The following is a 15,838-nucleotide window of genomic DNA, read 5'->3' as shown; positions in this document are numbered from 1 at the left end:
CTCAACCAGTAAAGGAAATCCGAGCTCAGGACTGGTCATCTATCCCCAAACCAGCTTTCCTATTCAGATTGAAGGATTGAAGCCCACATGATACCCGTATTGATAAAAGGCGCCTGAGCTCGCAATGAGATCCTCGTCCACCTTCGCCTTATGGCCAATTTCCCACGATCGGGGCTCTCCCTCAGGCCTCAAGGCCTGGATCCTGGGGCTGGCCTGAGACCAATAAGAACGCAGCACGTACGTCATAGTGAACTTTGCATCGGATTTGTCGGGCTTCCTAAACGCCAATGTCTCGACGCTTGACTCTCAAATTGCCTAGGCTCTCCACGTTGTCAGCCCATCGGTTTTCAAGGTCACCCGATTACGTCGTTACTTAACCGTCTTCGTCATTTTTTTAAAGGCAGGCCGGAAAAATGCATCTGGGTAGGTGCCAGCCTGGCTGTTCCTCAATGGACAGGAATGTCAACAGCTGTAGGCCTGGGCCGAACCACGGACTTCTAGAAATATGGACTGAGAACGAGCTTCCCGGCAAATCGGCCGCGGCTCTTGGTCAGAGCCACTCTGAGCCACTTTTCGCATTAATCAAACTTACGTTGTCAAAAGCTTGTGTAGCAGACGTAGAGCAGGCTGAAATTTCGAATTTTATGAGGTGTTTCCAACATAACTTTGACTAGGCCTCCTGAGTTCCCTTTAGGCTCAAATTTGGCCAAGTTTATCGATTCAATCATATCTTATGGTCGTACGAATAAGGTGATCGCAGTCCACATCTCCAGAAGTCCGTGTCTGTACGGTCGGTACGCTCTGTACCCAGGCCCCTTCTGACTAGCATGTTCTCAAGTGTCCGATCAACGCTCGTTCTGTCTGTGACTGAAGGGTGACGTTCGCGAGTGAGAACCGCTCCGAGGCGTGGGCCCATCGTAACACACGGAGGAGCATCGGCCCGCCGGGAGCCTGATCGCGCTTGGAGTGTATTCTGGACGGATCCGAACGGTTCACGCCTCCAAACGTTAGCCACTCGATCGTACTGAAGTACGATGAATTGATGCCTGAACTGACGTCTCATCAACTACTTCGAGTCTAATTGCTTGGCCGTTGGCATGTTGGGGAGACCTCGAGACCTGTCCAGGACCTGAGTGGATGACAACACTAACCGTGTAACCACCGTGATGTTTGTTCTCATGGTGTATCTCCTGTTCATCTTGCTGTTCCTGATCTTGGTTTTCACCGTTTAAAGCTGTGGCCCGCGGGGGGGATTGAGCCTGGCTTTCTCTCGCGGACCCTTCATTGGCGTCAATTTTCTGTCTTGAACCCCGTGTGGAGCTTGTTGATCTTGTGATCGGGGGAATTGGCATCCGTCCAATTGAACCGACCCCTGATTACGATTGAGTTGGGAGTTGTTGGTCAAGCAGTCCTTGTTGAGCGCGTGAGTGGATCGCTGGGTCTCCAAGTGCCTGCCCAGGTTAGAATCCCGTTGTCTGGTGTCCGTTAGCCCTTGATCGGTATTGGGTCCCTGGTATTTATTGGACTGATCCGTACTACCCCGTCCTCGTCCGTGAACATCATGGAAGTGACCCATTCGCTGAAGGCGTGGTCGACTCGACCACGAGTGTTCCAGAAACTTTGGCCCACCTCTGACTCCCGCGGGGCTCGCCGACCCGCCTCCACATTTTCCACTGTGGTCCAGAAAACCACTTCCACCGCCTCGTCCCACTCACTGCCACCGCCCGTTCCCGCCCTGAAGTTGCACCGGCCCGTGTACGCCCAGGCCCAGGCTTTCAAAACGCGCATAGCCGTATGCGACAATGACGGCAATTTTCTCTATGAAGATATCTTTCGACGGTAAGATTGGCCATCGCCGGCCACCCTCCATTTCCACGTGACAATAATGTGCCTTCACATTATATTATCCTATGTCGATAGGAGTCTGGATCTGTCCCAGATGATCGCCGACATGCTGCCTTCCCAGGCCCCTCATCAGCGGATCGCCATCTTGTGTCCCAATGGGGCCAGCCACGTCATCACCCAATGGGCGTGTTGGATGAGTGGCCACATTGCCGTCCCTTTGAACCAGGCCCAAACCCCGGCTGAGATGGAGTTTTGTCTGCAAGATTCGGATTGCTCCTTGGTCATTTCCGCCAAGAGTCAAATCGATCGGGTAAGCCTGAGCATGGTTCAGGTCCGATGTTTGCCCTGCTAACCAGGTTTTATTTCGAAATCAGATCAACGACGTGGCCCAGAAGTTAGGCCGCAAACTGATTTGTCTGGATCACACGTGGACGGCTCATCCCAAGAAATCGTTCGAAGATGATGCCCTACCATTTCCCCAGGATCCCCAGAGTGAAGAGTTCTACTTGTCTCATCCGGGTGCTCTCATTTTGTACTCTCGTAAATATACAGGTGAGGAGGAGCCATTGTTCTGACGAAAAAGTCAGTCATATTGGTGTGCCCCCGAAGAAAAAGCGTAATATGTGTGCTCTCGGGGAGGTCAAGAACTGACAGAGGACAAGTTTGGCATCGGTCCAAACAAACAATTTGAGCTTTGAAGCCCGTCAATTTAGCCTTGTGTGTGGTTCAATGTTGCAGATAAGCCCAAGGCCGTGCTTTTCGGCCACAATGAGCTCAACCATCAAATGCTGCACATATCTCAAGCATGGGACCTCACGGAGAAGTGTTCCTTACTCCACACATTACCCTTGGACACCGCTTATGGGAACATCACGTCGATGCTCACGCCTTTATCCGTGGGCGGACGGATCGTGAACCTTTCGCAATTCGACACCGTCAAAGTTTGGTCGTATCTCCTCGGTATCGGTGTGAATTGTCCCGAGCCTCTGCCTAAAGTCAACATGTTCCCGTCCTTACCCGGATATTATGGCAAGCTGCTGACCCGCTATAGAGAGATCTTTGTGGATAAGAAGAAGAAGGATTACGTACGAAGCACGTTGTTGAAACGGATTCGAGGCATGTTCAGTAGTATGGACCTTGTATCGCGAGATCTTCGAAAATCCTGGCATTCAGCTACTGGTCACCAGATCATCGATTGTTACACGAAAACCACGGTAATTTGATGCCAGAGATATCAGTTCTCGATAATTTGAACGAGAGATGAATTTGACCTTTTGAATTGCCTTTTTTTAGACCGGAACAGTGTTGAGTGGGCAAGTTCCTGAGCATCAGAGCAAAATCGTGAAACATCATTTACTTCCGTTGCGCTTAACAGAGACCAAAGTGGTTAGGTAAGATTACGAAAGAGATCAATGGCACCCGCAGATGTTTTTCATAATTTGGTGTATGACGGGAAATTGTACGGGCATGCTGCGGTTGTTTGGTTATAATGTGAAATTGCCGTGGGGAATACTATTATTCAAACCTATAGCTATGTCTGAATCGAAGGGGAAATAATTCCACGCATTGTTTTGATGCCTTAGGTTTTAATGCTGATATGCCTCAGTTTTGCTTTAAAGAAGCCAGTTTTGTAGCGCTGCTTAAGATATCTTCTACCCCTTTATTTGGCAACTGTTTTATTACCAATTTTCAAAAAAATACTCTGAGGAAATAAATACCCGGCAATTAAAAAAAAGTCTAATAATTAATTGTTCGCTCTCTTGCTTTGACCTTCTTCAGGTAATACTTAACATATATTCCATCAGTTTTGTATAACATTTTTATCTTGGCTCGCGTCGTTTTTTAGGAGGTAGAGAGGACATGGATCATTTGAATAAAGTTATATATATTCTTTGCAGAACGCTATCTACGGGCGGTGTGGATGTTTTGGATCTGAATTGCCAAAGCCGTCACACCGTGATGGGTGAGCTCATGTTAAAGGCTCCCGGACAGTCGAAACAAATCAAGACAGACAGCCAAGGCTTCGTATCCACGGGAGACAAGGTTAAAGTTAGCCGTGGTGGAATTGAAGTACTTTGAGGATTCACATATCGTGATTTCGTTGATTTTGTGTGCAAGGACCCTCGTGACATCACTGTCGTTTCTCAGTGCTGTTCCAACGAATGTCAGATTTAGGAGAAAAAAAAACCCGAACAGTTCACCAATGCAAATGTGTGGTTGTCAGTTCTTGATCGACCCCAGTGTACATGGATAACGATTGCTGATGATGAGTAAGAGAAGATGCTCGTTTCTGGTGTGAACCCTAAATTTCCGTATATTTTCCTATAGGACTCCGGAATACATTCAGATTACGACAGACGACCAAGGGTTAAATGCCTGCTCGTTTTGGGTGGGGATTGTGTTTATTTTTTTTCTCCATTTCTTTAAATGTTATTAGCATCAATCAAGCAGCGATCATCATATCTATTACGTACCCTCTAAATCAAGCCGGAGGAAGAGTTCGAGCTGTTGAGGACCTGAGAAGAGTGCTCTGCTTTTTTCTCGCTTTGCTTCACAACAATATAGATTATTAATAAGAGTTGGTTGTCGTCCACGAGGTGAAACCCTAGTATAATTTAGGGAACCACTGGATTCGTCCTCGACTTGGTTCCATACATTCACTACTAGTCTTTGAAAGGGTTGGTAGGCCCCTGCGGCACACGAATGAACAAGTAGAGGATAAGAAGTCTTCATCATTAGTTCTGCCATGGAGTTCAGCTGCAACAGAAATGCAGTTCTCTTAAGAAGGAAAAGGGAGGAGAGGAGGGTGCAGGAAGGAGAGGAGGAAAGAGGATAATGATCTTTGGTTGGACTGTATACAACATCTCACAAACACACCAAGAATAGACTCTTGACTGCAAAAAAGAGACGGATTTCGGATACGTATAGTATAATAGTATCTCTTTCGTAAACAGGCAGACCCAGTCCAGATAAGTACGCAACATTCAGGAGGTTGGGGGGGGAGATAGAGAGATATGGCCAAAAAAGGTGAGGAATCAAGAACAACTTAAAGCGCGAGCCTCCACTTGAAATGGTGCTCACCACAACGAGGAACTCGACCCGACTTTGGTGATGTGCGAAGAACACATTAACTTCGTTGAATGTAGCAAATCTATCACATTTCCTGCATCTCCTCGGGCAGCTCGTGGGGATTCAGGATACCCGGAACGGCAATTTGAAGCTTGCGTTTTTCATCCTGGGCTTGCTTCAGGGCAGCTTCCCGCTCCTCCAAAAAGAGATCGGAATCGTCCTCGCCGGTGAACTCGCGGATTTGGACGAGGAAGTCTCGCAAATGCTCCTTGAACCCGGGGATGTCCTGATCCAGGTTGAACAAGCCTTGGACCGTGATCTTGATCTGATTGTCCGTCAATTGAGGGAAGGCAGTGCGAAGGAGATTGGCCACAAAGTCTTGCACAAAGGCCACATTGTTAGCCGGAGCACCGGCCACGGCAGGATTCGAGCTCAGACTCACGGTGATTTTATTAGCCTCCACTAAGGTGAACATGTAGGCGAGGATGGTGGCGTGCATGGTCAGACCTGCCGTGTGTGACGTGTCTGTGACCACACTGAACATGTGTTGAAGGATATCGGTGTAGTAGGTCTGATAGAAGCTTTGGGCTGCCTCCGGGTGGTTGGACACGTTCTTGAGCAGTTGGAATAGAATGTTCAGGCCGGTGTCGGCCACGTTCCGCATCGTGTGCTTGAAAGCCCAGATGACCGAGTCGAGGACAAGCTTGAATTGTGTGGCGGGGATGTTGAGAAATGCTTGGAAGCAGTAGAGGTTGACCGCCTGAAGGAGAATGAAGAAATTGGTCCGATGCTCCGGAAACTCCTCGAAGTCCTTGTTGATCATCTCGAGCGTGCATTCGAAGAGGGCGTCAAAGATCTTGGGGATCTCGCTCGTGATGGTGTTTTTGAGGCGATTGACCACCACGGCCATGGTGGAGAGCACTTCGGGCTCTCGGGCCGAGGGCACCAAGCACCTTTGGTAATCAAGCAGGACGGCGTCGAGTAGTGGTGGGATGAAGTTTTCTAGGACCATGTTGGGATCATTAGAGCGTTCCACCCAACACGAGATCAACTTAAGGGTTTCTTTCTTGACCACTCGCATGCTCTTGATGAGAGGTTGGCGCGTGACGACTTCTCCGTTGAGCCTCGTGGCCGTGGAAATGTTCTCGGACATCACCTTGTACACATTGAGCATGTCCAGGTAGATCCTGCCCAGTTGGGCGACGAACGGATGGCCGAGGGCTTTGCAGGCCCTCACGTTGGTTTTGAGAATACTGCCCAGCTGTCTCACAGCCTCGGGATTTTTGAGAACATCGACATTCTTCGACGCCTGATTGATAATATCGTCCCACACCTGATTGGGCAGCTGCATGTATTTGTCTATAAGTTGCTCTTGCTGTTGTGAGTCCGAACTGGCCGAGATCATGTGCCCTACGGCTTCGTAGAACGTATGGACCTGAAATAATGCAGTCAGAGAAAAAATGAGTTCCACAGTCCGACTTAATCCATCAACATCTCGATCTAGGACGGCATCTTTTGTCTAGCTCAAAAATAAACGTTGATTCGTTTTTACCTGTTGCGGCTGCAAGTCACAGATGATGGAATTGATATTAGCAAGCAGCTCATCGATGAAGGGCATCACTTCACCCACTTGGATCTGAACGAATTGGCGGCGACACTTCTGGGCAATCTTGATAAATGTGTCGCAAGCCATGTCTTGAACACCCTCGTGCGTCTCGTGCATGAACTCAAATAACTTGTTCACCACGGTCTTGAGGAATCGCCAATGGGCGCGCAAGAAACGCGGGTACTGACCCACAATATACATGATGTTTGAGGCTACGATGGCCTTGTTGTCCTTGCCCTTCTTTTGCTCACACAACCCCAGCAGGTCCTTAATGACAGTTACCAAGAAGCGCTTCTCGTCTTCATCATGCATGGAGCCGGATATGGAGCCAATGGCCCAGCAGAGCGTGTTCAAATTCTTCCACGACCAATCGTTGCCGTTGACCTGATTCTGCAGCTTCTCCGACATGATCCGCTCAGTGTCCAAATAGTCCAGATGAGTCAGGTAGACGAGTGTTTCGCGCATGTTCTTGTACATGTTGATCGAGTCCGTGTCTTTCATGAACTCTCTGACGACTTCGCCTTGGTCATTTTCCACGACCAGTACCTCTTCAGGTTTGGCCATCCGCGAGATCATGATGTATCGGACTTTGGTCAGAAGTGGTTGGTAGAACTGTTTCCTTTGAGGAGTGGCCGGACTGGGGCGTGACATGAACAGGGGTGACGAGCTCGAGGAGAACGGGCTCTCACGGTAGAGGTCCGTGCATAGACTATTCCAATACTCGAGACAAATCTTGAAGATCTCGACCTCTTCCACCTCGGAGATGAGGAGCAAGTAGTGGAGGGCTTTCAACAGAGTTTCATTGGCGTTCTGTTTCTCGAGCAGGACACCGTGCTCTTTGAGATAGGTGCAGAGGAAGAGTGCCAAGTCCTGGATGAATTGCTGCTCGGAGTCCTGACCGGTGGCATAAGCCTCCTTGATATTCGTCTCCACTGGCAGCATCTCGTCGAGTTGTTGAAGGGCCTGAGTGAAGAGGGTCAGGAAGATCTCGTCGTAGTGATTGACAGAGACGGAGGCGATCTCGGTAAGCGACTTCAGCGTCACATTCCTGAACATTGGCACGTTGAAGAACTTGAAGATGAGCGTATTGATGAGCTTCGTCTCGAAGATGTAGCCAAGAGGAATCCAGTTGAGAAAGCGAAGGAGTGTCTCCAATGTGGCGGCGACTAGGGGCGCGTTCTGCGAGTTGTCCAACACGAACTGACACAACTGAAACACTTCCGAGAATTGTGCGCACATCGTGTCCTTGAGGTGTTTGGCCTTGGTCTGGGTCATCTGACCGGACGAGAAATCGAACACCTCTTCACTCAGCAACTTCAAAATGACCATGTTATTCTGGCAGAGAGACTCGTTGGTCTTGGAGGCGCCAATGATGTCCGGGATGAACGACTCCCAATTCTTGGGCCATTCCCGTTTCAAGATCTACGGGAAATAAAAGTCAATGTTAGTGTTAAGCTACAAAGGTTTGGTTTCTGCGTGCCAGATCAATGGTGAGGTATTTACCTGGACCAGGATCATGTTCAGCTTGTTCAAATAAGTCTTCTCGCGCTCGAGGCTCTCGGGCACGGAACTGGTCTTGATAATCAGACCCACGATGTACTTTTTGATGCCTTCACATTGATTTCGGGGTAGCACCTTCCAGCGTGTTTTGATCACGCTCTCTAGGATCTGTAGGGCGTAGTACTTGGTCTGTTGGTTATTGGAGAACTCCAAGATAGTATCCACCTGAAACAGGAAACACAGTCACTGAGTAATCGTGGTTTAACCATTGACCCGATCACCAGCATGAAACCCAAAGCTGGTAATGACTCGCTTTCATCAAGCTAAACACAACCAATTACAGATTGCCCTCATTAGCAATTCAAATTGATCGAGATTGGTCATGCATAACATATTTTGATATAACCCATGGCCCTTTATGGCGTTGACCCATCGACGACCACATGTACTGCCAATTTTCGAGTGGCCATTGGATAAAGTCGTCCAAAACAGGTTCACAAAAACAAGCAGATTTTGACGTCAAAGGGCCCATCCGGCCTCCCAGGTGTACTTCCAGTCGCGACCATGAACTTAACCCGGTTTAGTACGATACACCTATTTACGTTCCAGCCTAACGTCGTTCTCTGTTACTAGAAACGGGGGCCCACAGGGGCCTCCGTGGCATTAACTGCGTTCGAAAAAAAAATCTTCTTCAGTAAAGTTTAGGACGGCAATTCTGATCTGGAATACAGTGCGTATCGCTCTAACCCAGTCGGGGCTAGCATGTGCGGGTGAAAGTGAGCGTTAGGCACAAAAACATTAGCGGGGATGCCAAAGACTTCAGAGCTAAACCAATGGACACGAGGTCAGTCTGACGTTGTGAGTTCTAAAGGTGGGCTTAACTGGATGAAATCGCTAACAACGAAAACCCAGAGCGTTGCAATGTGGTCGGGGGAGTGTTGGCAGTTGGCTCTACTCATTCGACAGAGGGGCGGGTGGTCAGACCCATCGATCCCTGCCTCCTTTTTCGCGTGTCGTCGTTGTTTCACATGCATGGACGGACCCACTTCTAGTTTCAGGAGGTCATTCCATCCCATATTTCAGGGTTGGTCTGGGCGCGCTTTACATGTCGTCAAGGTCATCGGCTATCGCAGATGACCCATTTCATTTCTGGGTATGATGAACGCCTGTCCAATCGTACCACGGGCAATTCATCATTATCCATTCATAAGAAGGCGTGTGGGTTTCTAACTTTCTAAATCTTTCGGCCTGGAGGATTGAGGATTGAAGTGATTCCTCCGTTCCATGCTGCTCTTACTTTGGTCCAGGCATCGGGATGCTCCTTGAGCGTGGTCAGCACCTCTTGGGCCATCTTTTGCTGCTCGCCCGTGCCCGCATACATGGTGCTCACCACCTCATCCAGCAAGCCGATATCCAGCTTCTGATTGAAGTCCAGCAACTTGTTCACCGTCTCTTGGGCTAACACGCCCACCGTCACCGCCATCCTCCTGTCCAGTCACCGATCCAGCCACCCGACTAACAATCGTTCGCGATCCGAGCGGTCTCGCAGTCTCGGGGGATGGTCCGGGATGTCCACCCAGGTCAATCAATCCAGACACGATATTTGGGGGTAGGTTCTGGGTACGCGAGGGGGTCCGTTTCAACGAGGAGGGTAGCGACGTCCGTTCAGCTTGAGCGTCTCACGGCAAATGAACCAGGGAGGCCCAAGCCAACACAACCGGTACAAACTGGATTGGGCCAGTTATGACCATTCGGGGGCGAACGGGCAAAATTGGCCAACGAAAACACTCGGATCACTGGTGGATTGGCTGGAATGAAGCGAATTGAAGGCGAGAAAAGGGCCGGGATAAGGCTTAGGAGGGATAGTGGGGCGGTTTTGGTCAAGGGTGGGTGGGGATTAAAGGCGTAGTGGGGGTGGAATGGGATTGTGTTTTGAATGTGAAATTTGTGCAGGCGCGACCCCTTCTCCTCTTTTCGGTCGTGACGTCATTCTTGACCGGGGAAGCCAGAGCATTAGGCTGGTTGATAGTGTGGCTGGAAAGGCAAGCGGACCATGAGGGCCGATGCAGATGTGACCAGACTTGTTTCCTCAGATTAACCGAATGGTTCCGAATCTGAATCTAGCTCGAGAAAAGTCATGAAATTTTTTGGACCTCTTTGGGAGCGAATGAAAAAATAAATAGTATATCGGAAAATCGATCCCTTGTTTGATTAAATAAATATTTACCGGGGATAATGAAAAAAGCCTGCGTTATAGTAGTATTATTTGTGCCCATATGAAATATTCTCGAGTGGTATGCCATATCTCCTCTTGAATTAGTATGTGGTAAGTCAGGCGACCACAAGCCCGGTTCCATCACCCTGCTCTAGAAACTTTCCACTCAACTTTAAGCGGCTGTCTAGGCAGAAAATGGTAGGATTAATCTTGGACAGGCAGAAGCGAGGGCTCTTCTCCGCTCAATTCCAGGACTCGACAGACTCATTCTACGTTCTCACCTGGCCTCAGGCTAGATAACAGGGACGCCATTCAAATCCTTCAAGTAGATCGGCCAGGAAAACCAAACGTATCTGTAAGACGCCTCTCCTATATTTTTTGGGACCATTAATAATCACAACACAATTACGACATCTTGACTTGGATCTAATCTTGCATCATATTCGATGATTTGGTTGATCAAATCATCGAATATGATCATTTCTGGCCTTGTATCTATGAGAATTTTGGCCTCCCTGCCGTGGCTGTCCGTGCGTGGTCTCTCTGCCCGCTCTCCCCGCTCTCTCTCTCTGTCTGTGTCTGTCTGTGTGTGTGTCTGTGTGTGTGTCTGTGTGTGTGTTTGGGCCCTGTGTCCAGCTGTTGGCTTCATGCAGAAGAAGTTTCTCACCACAACAAACAACCTCTCCAATCCAAAGGATCCATCCATCCATCCATCCATCCATCCATCCATCCATCCATCGTTACTGGCGTCTGCCATCTATCTGTCCGTCTCCTCCGGATTGGCCTCTGTCGGATCAGACTGAGAAGGTTCGAATTGGAATTAATATTGAAACCGTGTTGACCCGCCAACTCGACCCTCCTACCGTCCCTGGCCATGAATCCTAAGACCACGGCGGTTGGCTCGCCGGCTCAAGCCAAAGCGGCTCAATCCCGTCACGGCGCCCACGCCACGCCCGGGGCCACGCCTAACAGTCAAGCCGAGGCCAGTGACGGTGAGGACTTGGACGAATCCGGCTTGAGCGACGAGGATGAGCACGACGATGAGGAAGAAGACGATCAAGAGGAGGAAGATCATGAGGAAGATGACGACGAAGAGGAAGACACACCTCATGCACCCGTGGCCCCGCCTAGTCCAGCTCCCCCTGCTCGTCCGGGGCCCACGGCCTCGGGTCCGGTTAGTGGGAGCCGAAGAAGCGGACGCGGTCGACACGCTGCGGGTCAGGCGGCTCGATCGGGTCATGACTCCACGGCTCGGGTGAAAGAGACTGAGGGCGAATCCAGCGAAGATGACGACGACGAGGAGGATGAGGACGAGGAAGAGGACGACGATCAGGAAGAAGACAATGAGGAGGACGAAGAGGAAGAGGACAGTTCGGATGTGGATGTGGGCGATTGCGAGAAGAAACGCGACGAGTTCGTCGATGACTTGACGGATCTCGAGAAACAGTTCGCCATCCTCCGGGAACAGTGAGTCCACCAACCGTTGGGATAGCCATGGATCGGTCCGTTGAGTAGATAGTAATACATTATCATGCCCATTGAATTGCAGATTGTACCGCGAGCGGATTACGCAGATCGAGATCAAGTTAAATGATGTGCGGGCCAGTCAAGCCGCCGAGTACCTGCAACCGTTGGAGGAGCTTCAGGTGAACTTACGAAATCGCCTGGAGGTGGGACAGGTGCTCAAAGAGCTCCGTCTAGCCAATATCCAGTGCAAGTTTGATGCCGAAATGCTGGCCACCGATCAGAACTACGAGGTCAGTTCTTACTTTAAGCTTGCGGTATTCTTTTTTTCAATAAAGATCCATTAGCCAATCTCAAAGGATGTTACACAACTTACAGAGCGAGAAAGGCTTGTTATTGGACTCGATAAAGGCCGAGTTGGAAGACAAAATTCACCGACTCGAAGAAGACAAGCAGAACGTGGACCTCTCGAGTGGCTTATGGGAGCGATCCGGCAAGTCCCGTAAACGGAAAGCCGATCCCATGGATCCGGATCGGCGGAAGAAGCCCGTGTCGGTGACCGGGCCCTACATTGTATACATGCTGACGGAGGATGACATCTTGGAGGATTGGACCGCCATCAAGAAGTCCATGACGCAGAGAAAGAAGACCGCCGTCTGACGGAGATTGAGTGGCAAGCCCTGCCCCTGAGCTGCGTAGTATGTCTCTGGCTGTGATTTCATCAACTTGTTTGACCTCATCGTATTATTCCGAAGGTTGGTCTGCCTCAACCTTGCCTCCGAGTCTCGATTCTTCGAGATCATGGTTCATTTTTTCCTTGTACACACCCAAACAACCCTTGTGACCCATGTCGGGACAATCTAAATGTACTTAAGTACCACGCTATTTATTTATTCATCAATTGAAAAAGTGCCTCTGTCCCACAGAAAACCAGAGTGTTGTGCTGAGTGTTCCTTAAAATATCCCGTACGTGAAGAGTACAAAAAGAAAGAGCAAGCCCAAGATCAACTCGTAGACCTTGAGATTACCCACGGTGTGCATGGCGGCCTCTGCGGGTGATAAATGCGGGTTGCGGGCCAAGAGACGTCGCGTTTCCGTGACTTCGGCCGTCATTTCCAATCTGTCTTGCTCCAAGGTCTGGATTTGTTTCCGTTGGTGGTGGTCACGTTGCTCCATGTCGGATAATCGCTCGTAGAGCGCCTTCAACTCCTGCAGATCAAAAGAATCCGTGATACATCATACGCTCAAGTGGGATTTTCCTGGTCGGCCTCCGCCAATGAATGATTGGACGAACAAACCTGTTTGTATTCGTGAATTTGATCAATCTCCTCGCCACGGCCTCTCATCTTCTTGAGTTCGGAATACAGGATTTGTTGTCGAGCTAATTCATCCGTCAAGTGATTGGCGTGATCCTGGGCGTAATTAAACTCATCTTGAAGGTCCACGAGTCGCTGTTTCAACTGAGCGTTCTCATCTTTGATATTCGTCACATAACTGGTTTCGTCTTTTGTAATCTGAAGTTCCTCCTCCACGTTTTGGACCTTTAAAAGACAAAATCGTTTCAAAAAACAACCTCTCGAAACTGAAGGCCTTTATTTCATTTTTTAAGGATTCATGAATGGGTACTCATTCCAGATCCGACACGAATATATCGGGGTCTCGGCTGCCATCCCCATCGTCATCACTGGCCACAAAAGTGAGCGTGTCAGAATCACTCCCATCATGGTCATCAATATCCTCCTCGTGCAAGTCATTGTGTTCCAAATCATGGATCACCTTGGTCATTACATTGGTTACCTGGCCTCGGACGCATGAGAGATCGATCTCCAGTTGCTGAATGGTCTCGTCCCGGGACTTGATCCCGTTCTTCAGATAAAGTAGGTCGTCTTGGCGAAGCTTCAAATTCCCTGCCAGACAAAGAACACACTCGAATTTGTCGAAGTGGCTTGGTTTTTTGCTTGTTCACTTACTTTCGGCTCCATGGAGCTCATCTCGAAGATCTTGGATTTGAACTCGGGTCATCTCGTCTTGGGAGAGGGAGGACTCCATTTCTCCCACCAACTTTTCCCAATGATCGGCTTCCTTGGACTTCTCTTCCAAGGCTTCATTCAACTCTGAGATTTGCTTCCTATGTCTCAGACCTAAAGAAAGAAAAGGCAGAACTTTCTGTAAACAAGTCTTTAAATGGAGCGAGGAGGCCTGTTCCACCTCCTAGCTAATGAGTCATGCTGATCATTTACCTTCGTTTGTGAGTGAGGTGATTGAATTCTCGAGAGTCTCCAACTTGTCCTTGATCGTTCGTAATTCATCATCAGAGGCAGATTTCCGGGCTCGAGCCTCCAAAAGCTCTTGCTTCAGATAAGCAATGTCGTGCTGCAACTTCCCAATGTGATCCTCCAATTTCGCTATCTGCTCAATGTCCTCTTCGGATCGTTGAATGACAATCTTGGATTTCTGTTCCTCTAAAGCAGTTTCAGCCTGATCCAATTGGTTCTTGAGCTGTTCCACTTGGATATCCAGCTTTTGCCTGCTCTCTTGTGCTTCCCTTTCCCGGATAAGAACCTTTTCCACCTCAGCGTGCGAATATTGCTCCTCCGATTCCAGACATCTAATCCTGTTCAAAAGATTGGCTTCGTTCCGAGTGACTTCTAAGAGTTGTTCCCGAATTTTGGTGCGTTCCTCCATGAAAGCGTCCTCGTTCTTGGTTATTTCTTGCTCGTAGTGTTCCATGAGTTCCTTCTTGGATTGTTCCATGTCTCTGATTTTGTTGTTGTAGCGCTCATCCGATTCCAAACGGTTGTGATGAAGCTCATCATGGACGTTGTGAAGTTCCTTTTCCAAGGAGTCGATGGATTGCTTCTGAAGTTGACAAGTCTTTCGAAGTGAGGTGATTTCGATTTTATCAGATTGCTGTTGATTGGACAGGGATTCGTTCGCATGGCGAAACTCTTGCAAGACTTTGTCTTGCTCCGAAGCTCGTCGGTGGAGCTCCACATTTTCTGACATGATCTGAAAGGACAAATATTGCGCTTCATACTAACCGATTTTTTTTTTCAATGAGAATGTCAATACATGACTGTTTTCAACCTTTTGATAAGCCTCAAGCTCGGTATTGATCCCTTTACTGAAGTTCAACTCGTTGTTCATGAGCTCTTGTTTCATGTTCTCAAAGAGTCGGAGAAGATCCGTATGCGTTTTGCCAATGTTCTTGCTGATCATCCCCCGAATCCGGATCATCTTATCCTCTAGATGTTTTTCGCGACTCAGAGACTCTTGCAATGTCTGGGTGAGAGCACTGAGATCTTCCATGGAATCATTGGGTCGGAATAAACGGGATTCGGAGGGGCGGGATTCGACCTCGGGTCCGTCCGGATAGAACAACCTCACCTTCATTACCACGCACTTTTGTGTGATCTGTCGTTGCTGCACGTATAGGTCGAAATTGGAGTAGATTATTGGCGGAAAACGGAAAAAGAGGTCCTCTTATTACCTTGTCCACTACGTCGGATCCGAAACGAAGGACATCGTTGGTGTAGATTCGAGTCAATTTGGACTCCTCTCCACTTTTGCTCAAGCGAATGTTGTTCACAAAGCTCCCGTTGCTACTCCCCGTGTCCATAAGGTAGAATTTATCGTCTTCATACATGAGAATGGCGTGTTGTCTGGAGAGCACTTTACAGTCGAAAAATCCGTTCCCAGACTCAGCCTTTGAAAAACCTCTCCAAGTAGTCATTCATTTGATTCATTTTCTGAGGCGATGTTTTTACCTGGTCATCTTTGTGGCTCCGACCGATTTTCGTAGGCACGTCCAAAATAAGAGCTCGATCATCAAAGGGATGCGAATTGGCCTTGGCCACCAATACGGCCTTTGCACTCATGTCCTCTTTGTCCAGAATATGAAATCCCCGGAGGAGTTTGTGGCAGATTGAGATTCTGAGCAAACACACTTATTCAGGGCAATATTTGTTCCCTCTCTTGCTCGTTCTCACTCACTCGCTTTCTTGCTCTTAGTTCGCCTATTTTGTTCCCTGTTCTTCGGGAACATGAAAGAAAAGAGCATGATGCCTCATGCACAACCCTCTCACTTTCTCGCATCTTTTGGATTAGGTCCAAATCAAAGAATACGAGGGATTTATGTC

The 15,838-nt window shown here is 48.8% G+C and overlaps 4 protein-coding genes across 5 annotated transcripts; 2 read left to right on the top strand and 2 right to left on the bottom strand.

The window, feature by feature from the left end:
- Positions 1 to 949: 949 nt before the first annotated feature.
- On the top strand, positions 950 to 4,206 carry LOC131883797 (malonate--CoA ligase ACSF3, mitochondrial-like). Its single transcript, XM_059231362.1, has 6 exons — positions 950 to 1,839; positions 1,921 to 2,155; positions 2,220 to 2,397; positions 2,584 to 3,059; positions 3,139 to 3,236; positions 3,744 to 4,206. The coding sequence occupies exons 1-6, from the start codon at positions 1,562 to 1,564 to the stop codon at positions 3,922 to 3,924; spliced, it is 1,446 nt and encodes a 481-aa protein (XP_059087345.1). The 5' UTR covers positions 950 to 1,561; the 3' UTR covers positions 3,925 to 4,206.
- Positions 4,207 to 4,331: 125 nt separating this feature from the next.
- Positions 4,332 to 9,774, bottom strand: LOC131883795 (exportin-1-like). Its single transcript, XM_059231358.1, has 4 exons — positions 9,318 to 9,774; positions 8,024 to 8,245; positions 6,467 to 7,942; positions 4,332 to 6,349 (listed from the first exon to the last, which is right to left on the bottom strand). Exons 1-4 carry the CDS (start codon positions 9,501 to 9,503, stop codon positions 5,000 to 5,002), a joined length of 3,234 nt encoding a protein of 1,077 aa, XP_059087341.1. The 5' UTR covers positions 9,504 to 9,774; the 3' UTR covers positions 4,332 to 4,999.
- A 1,147-nt stretch (positions 9,775 to 10,921) lies between these two features.
- LOC131883799 (breast cancer metastasis-suppressor 1 homolog) lies at positions 10,922 to 12,584 on the top strand. The gene is made up of 3 exons (XM_059231368.1): positions 10,922 to 11,702; positions 11,785 to 11,992; positions 12,078 to 12,584. Exons 1-3 carry the CDS (start codon positions 11,110 to 11,112, stop codon positions 12,357 to 12,359), a joined length of 1,083 nt encoding a protein of 360 aa, XP_059087351.1. The 5' UTR covers positions 10,922 to 11,109; the 3' UTR covers positions 12,360 to 12,584.
- LOC131883796 (sarcolemmal membrane-associated protein-like) lies at positions 12,575 to 15,820 on the bottom strand. 2 transcript variants are annotated; one of them, XM_059231359.1, is made up of 8 exons: positions 15,467 to 15,820; positions 15,190 to 15,405; positions 14,772 to 15,122; positions 13,940 to 14,708; positions 13,670 to 13,840; positions 13,497 to 13,606; positions 12,998 to 13,240; positions 12,575 to 12,908 (listed from the first exon to the last, which is right to left on the bottom strand). In XM_059231359.1, the coding sequence occupies exons 1-8, from the start codon at positions 15,575 to 15,577 to the stop codon at positions 12,654 to 12,656; spliced, it is 2,226 nt and encodes a 741-aa protein (XP_059087342.1). In that variant the 5' UTR covers positions 15,578 to 15,820; the 3' UTR covers positions 12,575 to 12,653. The 2 variants fall into 2 exon arrangements, with proteins under 2 accessions (XP_059087342.1, XP_059087343.1); XM_059231360.1 differs by having other exon boundaries at positions 14,787 to 15,122; positions 15,467 to 15,817.
- Between the last annotated feature and the right edge of the window lie 18 nt (positions 15,821 to 15,838).

This window comes from Tigriopus californicus, chromosome 7 (assembly GCF_007210705.1).
Source record: "Tigriopus californicus strain San Diego chromosome 7, Tcal_SD_v2.1, whole genome shotgun sequence".
In the NCBI taxonomy this organism is placed as follows: Eukaryota; Metazoa; Arthropoda; class Copepoda; order Harpacticoida; family Harpacticidae; genus Tigriopus; species Tigriopus californicus.
The sequence above is the reverse complement of the archived record's forward strand: the minus strand, read 5'-3'. Positions and strand labels throughout refer to the sequence as shown.